Here is an 8,326-nt window from a genome sequence, read left to right as displayed (position 1 = left end):
TTATCATTAAATATTAATGCACTGATTGTGTATTATTATTTTAATGAAATAGTACAAGAACAACATGGAAAAAGACCGAGAAACCAAATCTGTAGTTCCTGATCATATTCACTTTGAAATAAAATAAATATGTTATTGTAACAAAAAAAAGTCATTTTTAAGCTTGAACGTGTATAATTTTAATTCTGATTAAATTAAATTTATGCTATTCTTAAATCTGATATGTAAAATTGCAAATTTTGAGCCATGGAAAAACAAATCTTTAACCCTTAAGTCACTTCTTTTAATGGAGTAGGAATTCTAGGTAGGAAAAAAGTTAAGTAAACCGAAAACATGAAGTGGTTAAAGAAAAGAAGGGTCAAGAGAAGTAATATAAGAGCGGAAGCATATTCCTAAAACTTTCTTCAAAACAGCGTTGTGTCACGCACGCCACTGCTCATCCAACTTCTTCTTCTTCTTCTTCTTCGCTCTCTGTCTCTGCGTGTGCGCGAAAAAAAGAAGCAAAAATGCATTCCAGTCACTTACTTCTCGAAGAACCCATTCGCATGGTTTCCATCCTCGAACCATCCAAGCCCGTGAGTCTCTTCTTCTTATTACTCTTCAACATTCTTTTCTTTTTATTTTCTTTCTTTCTTTCTTTCTTTTTTAAATATGTTTTGCGTTTTCAGAATTTCTTTCCCGCAATGACGAAGATCGTTGGTACCCTGGGTCCTAAATCTCGGTCGGTCGAGGTTATTTCTGCTTGTCTTAAAGCTGGAATGTCAGGTATGTGTCACTGTCTCTTCCTTTTGCTTCACTGTTATTCTAATATTTTTCTCCTTTTTCTTACTCTTCATCGTTTTTTAAACGCTTATTTGATGTGAGATTATTTACTTTTTTTTTTTATTATTGCAGTGGCTCGTTTCGACTTCTCTTGGGATGACCCTGAATATCATCAGGAAACTTTGGAGAATCTGAAGAATGCTATCAAGACTACTAAGAAACTCTGTGCTGTGAGTTTTTTTTTTTATCTTTTTCTTTTCTTTTAACTTAAACAACATTTTTTTGGTACAAACATTCTAAAAAAGTGGATTGCTTTGGGAAGAAGTTAGAAATGAAACCCTTGTGTTTTACATGTTTGGTGTCTATTTTGTTAGGATTAAGGTTTTACTGAGTGCATGGGGAATGTCTATTTATGTCCCTACAATTTGTGTATGCATGCATTGTTGTTGGTTAGGTTTCTTGTGTTGTGGGATTTGTTTATGTGATGGAAAGGAGCTTAGTGTTTGTTGGTTACTCTCTATTGTTGCCTTTACCAGGTTATGCTGGACACCGTTGGTGCAGAGATGCAGGTTGTTAACAAAAGTGAGAAAGCGATCTCGCTTGAGGCCGATGGCCAGGTTGTTCTGACTCCTGACCGAGGACAAGAAGCATCGTCGCAGATACTGCCTATCAACTTTGATGGACTGGCAAAGGTTTGTTAATGCTTTCAGCCTTCTCACCATGATATTACGTGACTGACTTGCTTTTTATGTACATATTTTCTAGGAATATTAACTTGAGTGATTTCTTTTAGTCAGTTTTACTCTTTGTTGCCTGTGGTCTTGCTTGGATTGGAATCAATCTCAACTTGCAACCATTGCTTAGCTAAAACTAGCTGTAAATTTCAGCTATCTATGTGATTTTGATCTCGCTTATGGTGTTATAAATAGTAAATTGCATTTGCATAATTCCTTTTGCTTGCATTGTTATTTGTTATTTAATACAATCCATATATTGTGTGGACTCATTTTATTTTTCTCCAATGCTTTGTTTGAACCTTAATCTTGTTTGGATTGTTTACAGTCAATGAAGAAGGGAGACACCATTTTCATTGGTCAATACTTGTTCACAGGAAGTGAAACTACTTCTGTATGGCTAGAGGTAATATGAGTTGGGCACAGAAGACAAAATTTATTCTGATAAGCCTCTTTTCATTTTTTTAATATCGTGTCCTTAGTTTTTTTTTTTTCTTAAAAATCTATATTAACCATTGGTTTGAGTCTATATTGTGATTTTGTATAATTGAAGTTAAAATTTTGCTGATATTTTCAAAATCAATAGCAATGGCATAGGTTGACAAAAGTAGGAATAGTTGAAGTCCTTCATGCATGTTGATTTATTCCTGAAACTATGCAGGTATCCGAAGTTAAAGGGCAGGATGTCATTTGTACTATAAAGAATTCCGCAACATTGGCTGGGTCATTGTTCACTTTGCATGCCTCTCAAGTTCATATTGACTTGCCTACCCTCACTGATAAAGACAAGGAGGTAATTCCTGCTTTTTACTTCCATGTTTTAACTAGTTACCTATCATCAAAATGTATAGTTTGCATGTGCTTTTTCTTTAAAGTTTTGGGCTATTATTTTTTCCTTGCAGGTTATAAGCACCTGGGGAGTAAAAAACAAAATTGATTTTCTATCATTGTCATATACTAGGCATGCTGAAGATGTTCGCCAGGTAATTTGTGTTCCACATTCTTTACTTTACTTTGGTTTAGTCTTTTGGAGTTCACAATTAGCCATTTAATTTATTTTTCTATGGCTGTTTCAGGTTTTCTATTAACATATTTTTTTGTGTTTAAAATGTAGGCCCGTGAATTCCTTTCTAAGTTAGGTGATCTAAGCCAGACTCAAATATTTGCAAAAATTGAAAATGTTGAGGTGAACCGCATTTTTCCATAATTTATTGGACAGCTTAGTTTCTCTGTAAATTAGATTCCTATCAGCTATTCTGATTCAATTGCATATGTACACCTGTGTGTTTTCTAGGGATTGACCCATTTTGATGAGATTCTACAAGAAGCTGATGGTATTATCCTTTCCCGTGGGAATTTGGGCATTGATCTTCCCCCAGAGAAGGTGAGATGCTTGCAATTAATCTTCTTTGTAGATTGAAGTGATGAATTATATGATCATTAACTGTCTCCATGAAGTGAATGCCTGCAGACATGTTAATCAACTGCCATTTGCTTTTGTAGGTATTTTTCTTTCAAAAATCTGCCCTTTACAAGTGTAATATGGCTGGGAAACCTGCCGTGCTTACACGTGTTGTGGATAGCATGACTGACAACTTAAGACCAACTCGTGCAGAAGCCACTGATGTTGCCAATGCTGTTTTAGATGGTAAGTCACTGGTCATATGATGACACTACTCGGCTGTCCAGGAAATATTTCCCTTCTCTATAAGTTTAGATTTAGGTGCCTTAAAATTTTCTTATTAGAATAAAATCGTAATAACCAACTCTATTTAATGCTCAAAAGTTCTGATTTTTAGTGCATATTGGATTTGGAGGTACAATGGTCTAGAATACTGTAGACTTATGAAATTGGTAACTTGGCTGACTTGTACATTGTAATATTCTAGATATTGTAAAATAGTGAAATTCAACCAACCTATAGGACATAGAAATATGAGCAATGCTCCGGTACAGTGTTGTGCTTGTGCTTGTATGAGAAGTGAATGTAAGTGAGCTGAGAAATTTAAAGTGCCATGTCTGCTGTGTGCGGCACAAAGGAATTGAAAGTGAATGTAAGCGAGAGAGGAAGTTAGAGAGTGGTGAAAATAAGAAAGTGAAATCATTTGTGATTTGTAAATGTGAGAAAATTGAAGCGTGTTATGAGTGTCATTGTATTACTGTACGCAAACTATGAGTGATACATGATTTTTTTTTCTCTACAAGTCTACATTCCTTATGTTATTTGTCTTCCATTTAGTGCCTATCTATTTGCTTGAGCCTTGAAGTTGTCTAATGAGTTGTCAACATTGGTTTGCATGGTAACTTCTAACCTTCTGTAGGTGACTATCGAAGGCAGGAAATATTGCTATCTTCATTTTCAGAATTAGGCCTGTTTGTTTCAATAATTTAGTTTTTCGTTCATTGGTGCCTATATATTCAGCGTGCTTGTTGCTGTGCTTTTGACATTTGTTTGTGTGTTACCCAGCAACCTTCATTAGTTGATTCATAAAGATGATCAATAAATATTTCTCCTTTCATTTTTTCTGATTTTGACCCTTCAGTGATTTTGTTTTTCTTAGTGTTTGTTCTGCATGGTTTTGTTAGAATCATTTAATGGATATTTGTTGAACTGTTATTAATAAATATACAGGAAGTGATGCAATACTTCTAGGTGCTGAGACCTTACGCGGGTTATACCCTGTTGAGACTATTTCCACAGTTGGAAAAATTTGTGCAGAAGTAAGTGCACTTTGCTGCTCTTTAATTTCATTTGATACTTAAAATTTGTTCTAGATGTTGATTTTGGATTTTAGGGAACATTTCTGATAAAATTCTTCTGTTTACTATGAGCTCTGTTGCTTAAATAATTTGGAATTGTGGTAACTTCGTGTTGTGGTTTGACAACTTCATGTAAAAACACTTCTAATTTTGCAATTGTTTGATTGGGGAAATTCTTAGGCTCCTTCTAGTTTTTGTTGAAGGCATTCAGACAGATATACTGAACTGCTGTATTTTTACGAATCATTGACTTTTAGCATTCCTTTGTAATTTGTGTACTATTTTATTTCCGAAGTTTTATCTAACTAGATGAAGATACTATCAAATTCATTTAAATAAAATCTTCTAATAAATGCTGGAAAATATGTTGTTCTCGCCTATTCTTTTTCTTAATATCTATTTCTTGCTAGCATTTTTGCTTTTTCTATCATATGGTGGTTTCAAAGAATACCTTTGGATAATAGTGTGCCATTTTTATGTGAATGTGAATCCTTTGTTGGGAGAGTTCTTTTGACTCATGAAATAATCTCTTATTTGAAATTTCACTCAAAAAAATACTGGCTGAGATCTCCACCTTCTATTTCAGGCTGAGAAAGTTTTTAATCAAGACCTTTATTTTAAGAAAACCGTCAAATATGTTGGAGAACCCATGACCCACTTGGAATCTATTGCATCCTCTGCGGTAATCAGATTTTAACTTTTCCTCTTATTTTATTTTACGCTGGTTCATTGTGCTTGAAATGGTGAGACTGCAAAAATAGGGTTACTGTCTTGTGAGTTGTGACATAATGGTCGCGTATTTTGGTTGTGATATCAGCATCTGCTCACAGGGTAAGGATGCATGAATCTGACCCTCCTTGATCCCCACATTAGAGGTAGCCTTGTGCTGTGGGCCGGTTTTTAGTTTCTAGTGCTTGCCTCTATCTTAAAAAGTTTTTTTTTTTCTATTATTTTTGCTTTCTTGTCTTGGTGATTGGCTTTATTTAATCTTTGAAAGGATGATTCTTATATGCAAATCCTACTTGTTTAGGTACGAGCAGCTATTAAGGTGAAGGCTTCTGTTATTATTTGCTTCACTTCTTCTGGAAGGGCTGCAAGGTAGTGTCTCAACGAATAATTTGATATGAACATGTTCATATTTAGTATCTTGGAAAATGAATATTATGCATCAATTGTTGTCCAAATCAATCTTTCTTCCCTGCATTTCCACTTTTGTCTGTAAGGCTTTTCTAAAAGCATCACATGCACTTTTCAGATTGATAGCAAAATATAGGCCAACCATGCCTGTTCTCTCTGTTGTGATCCCCCGACTCAAGACAAATCAGCTGAAATGGAGCTTCAGTGGAGCTTTTGAGGTTAGATCTTTTTGTTTCATTTGCATCTTATTTTCTGTTAGGTGTCCATCAATGTGATTGACACCCCCTTGTCCTGCTGACAGTTTGAATTCTATTACTGATATGATTTTATATATAGCTTTGGTAAAAAAACTAAATTGCCTGATTTTAAGGATTGTATTTGATAAGACAATTGAGTTTAGGACATATCGTTGCAAGTAAAAAACCACTATCACACCAATGATTAATGAATGGAACTTAGTAGGGTGGTTAATTGAATAACTTTCTGAGTTTTTGTTAAATGAACTTCTAACAAATTCCATTGTGTTGAGGTAGAATGTCTGTATCATGTTCATACAATTTTAAATTAATTCAAAATCGTTTTTACTCTATTGAGATCTATTAAAACTATGTATAATATATTTTTCAAACAAATGAAAACCACCAACCAGGTCACAATTTTATTTAACTTCTGAATTTATACGCTCAAGAACTGCATAAAATTAGTTATTCTATAATTAATGCATTGATCCAAATCATTTTCTGTAAGAAACAATTGAGTGGTGTTAGGTTCTGAAAAGATACATCAACATTAGTTGCCCCCCTCCTAGTTAAATTATAGTTTTTAAATAAATCAGTTTTTTTGTGCTTTGCATTGCTAAGAACATTTTATTCCAGGACCAACTGCCAACTCATTTGTGGGAAAACCTATTTACAATTAATGTAATTAATATACCACTTCTCTATTATATGTATTTGTATCAATTATATTTTACAATCTTGTTTTTACTGTCAAGTATTTTCGATTATAATTTTTTTTATTTACAGGACAATTTTACATCTCAATTATAATAGTATCCAATTTCACTCTCCAGTTTTCTCAGCTGTAATTAACTGTATCCTGTGTAAAGGAAATACAACCATGAATCGTATTGAGCTTTGGAAGATGATGCTGTACTGGCCTGGATTTGGAAACATTTGTTCCGTCTAATGATTAGACACTTGTATTTACCAGGTTTTATATTGTGTTATGTATGTTGGATCATCTTGTTTACCAACTTACAATTCAATTTTTTGACACAGGCTAGGCAATCACTTATTGTTAGAGGCCTCTTTCCCATGCTTGCCGATCCCCGACATCCTGTAAGTCATTGTTTCACGACTTTATCTGTATTGTTTATGGGATTGTTCTTTTTGGGGAAGGAGCTGAGTGTTGAATTTAGATCAAGCCATAAAGAAGCTAGAAAATAGGGTGTGCTTTTTTGGGTACTGTTTATCTGTTTATACACGTTGCTTTACGATACGACCACCCCATCACTTAATGATTGGAGACTTAACTAGACATTGATCTCATACTTTGCCTGCAGGCCGAGTCGACAAGTGGCACAAACGAGTCTATTCTAAAGGTTGCCCTTGATCATGGAAAAGCATCAGGAGTTATAAAGTCACACGACCGAGTAGTTGTTTGCCAGAAAGTTGGTGATGCGTCTGTGGTTAAGATTATCGAGCTTGAAGATTAAGTGCATTGATCTAACTACAGTTTAGGCTTTTCTGTTTTTTGGCCTGCAAGTTTTTGGCAGTCGCAGATCATTCTGCTTCCACATTTTGAGGTTATCTCCACCGGGTTTGGTGACTAGCTATATTTTGTGATTGAAAATGAATGTTAGGCTAACTATTATTACAGGATGTCAAACTTAAAAAATAATAGGGAATATGTTCGATGCCAATTTTTTGGTTAAAGTTTTCCACATGGAGAATGTAAAAGGAAGTGTATACGTTCTATATTGTAGCAATAGCCAGTTGTACGACGTTATACGGTTTGGTGGTATACATCTAGGTCTAGTTATGAGCAATATTGTGGTGTGCTATGGTTTCCAATGCATACGGGCCAAGCAATTCGTAATTGAACATCCTTTTATATTGATCTGATTTACTTACCGGAGTTGACTTGTTTACTTACCACGTGACTTTTGCTGGATATGATTATGATTAACATTTATCCTCTTATTATTTGTTTTCTTAATCTTATGAAACATAGTATGATCCTTTTTGTATCAATTCAGAATTTCATCTACCTCCATTTCTTATAATTTTATGTTGGTTTTCAACTTTATAATTTAATACATATCCACTCATGTACAAAAAATTATCACTTGTCACGGGGGAAACTAGAGATTAAATTATGAATTTGTATCTTTAAACGATTAATGATGATTTCAGTTTAAAGAACATTAGTCTTTACCCTTTATCATCAAGAATAGTGGTTGATCTGAAGTCTGATTGTTAACTGTTGAGAATATTTATCATTAGGAGCATCGCTTTAAGACTTTAGGACATGATTTGTCATCCAAGGTTAAAAATAAGGCTAAATTAATGTTTACTCAACAATTTTATCGAAATTTCATTGATTTTATTTTAGGTTTAATTATTAATTTGGTGTTCAAATTTTTAAAAAGTTTAAGAAGTTAAATTTAATCCTCAAGTTCTTAAATGAATCAATTGGATTCTCAAATTTTTTAAAAGGTTTAATTTGACTTTCAAGTGTTTAAAAATGAATCTAATTTAGTCCTCAGACTTTCAAGTATTTATTTTTTAAATTATATTAAATGTTTTAATTTAATCCTCAATTTCTTAAAATTTGGGGATCAAATTTATTTATTTTTAAGAATTTAAGTACTAAATTGAATATTTAAAAAATTTTAGGATTAAATTGATTTATTTTTAAGAATTTGAGAA

General features: G+C 33.5%; 1 protein-coding gene across 3 annotated transcripts; it reads left to right on the top strand.

The window, feature by feature from the left end:
- Positions 1-345: 345 nt before the first annotated feature.
- On the top strand, positions 346-7,549 carry LOC114407150 (pyruvate kinase 1, cytosolic-like). Of its 3 annotated transcripts, none has more exons than XR_003665610.1 (16): positions 346-575; positions 669-765; positions 895-992; positions 1,299-1,454; positions 1,825-1,902; positions 2,158-2,289; positions 2,399-2,479; positions 2,611-2,682; positions 2,791-2,880; positions 3,000-3,144; positions 4,129-4,217; positions 4,843-4,938; positions 5,287-5,354; positions 5,512-5,611; positions 6,466-6,733; positions 6,958-7,047. XR_003665610.1 is itself a non-coding variant. In XM_028370140.1 (16 exons), the coding sequence occupies exons 1-16, from the start codon at positions 507-509 to the stop codon at positions 7,108-7,110; spliced, it is 1,584 nt and encodes a 527-aa protein (XP_028225941.1). In that variant the 5' UTR covers positions 346-506; the 3' UTR covers positions 7,111-7,549. The 3 variants fall into 3 exon arrangements, 1 of the variants encoding a protein (XP_028225941.1); XR_003665611.1 differs by lacking the exon at positions 6,958-7,047 and having other exon boundaries at positions 6,466-6,605; positions 6,674-6,733; XM_028370140.1 differs by having other exon boundaries at positions 6,674-6,733; positions 6,958-7,549.
- Positions 7,550-8,326: the final 777 nt, after the last annotated feature.

This window comes from Glycine soja, chromosome 3, assembly GCF_004193775.1.
Source record: "Glycine soja cultivar W05 chromosome 3, ASM419377v2, whole genome shotgun sequence".
NCBI classification, from domain to species: domain Eukaryota; kingdom Viridiplantae; phylum Streptophyta; class Magnoliopsida; order Fabales; family Fabaceae; genus Glycine; species Glycine soja.
The sequence above is the reverse complement of the archived record's forward strand: the minus strand, read 5'-3'. Positions and strand labels throughout refer to the sequence as shown.

Bases quoted from the DNA above. Each gene is read 5' to 3' on its own strand.
- LOC114407150 (XM_028370140.1), top strand. From the start codon at position 507: ATGCATTCCAGTCACTTACTTCTCGAAGAACCCATTCGCATGGTTTCC. The intron at 2,683-2,790 runs GTGAACCGCATT...TGTGTTTTCTAG, and splicing joins CAAAAATTGAAAATGTTGAG to GGATTGACCCATTTTGATGA. The intron at 3,145-4,128 runs GTAAGTCACTGG...ATAAATATACAG, and splicing joins TGCCAATGCTGTTTTAGATG to GAAGTGATGCAATACTTCTA.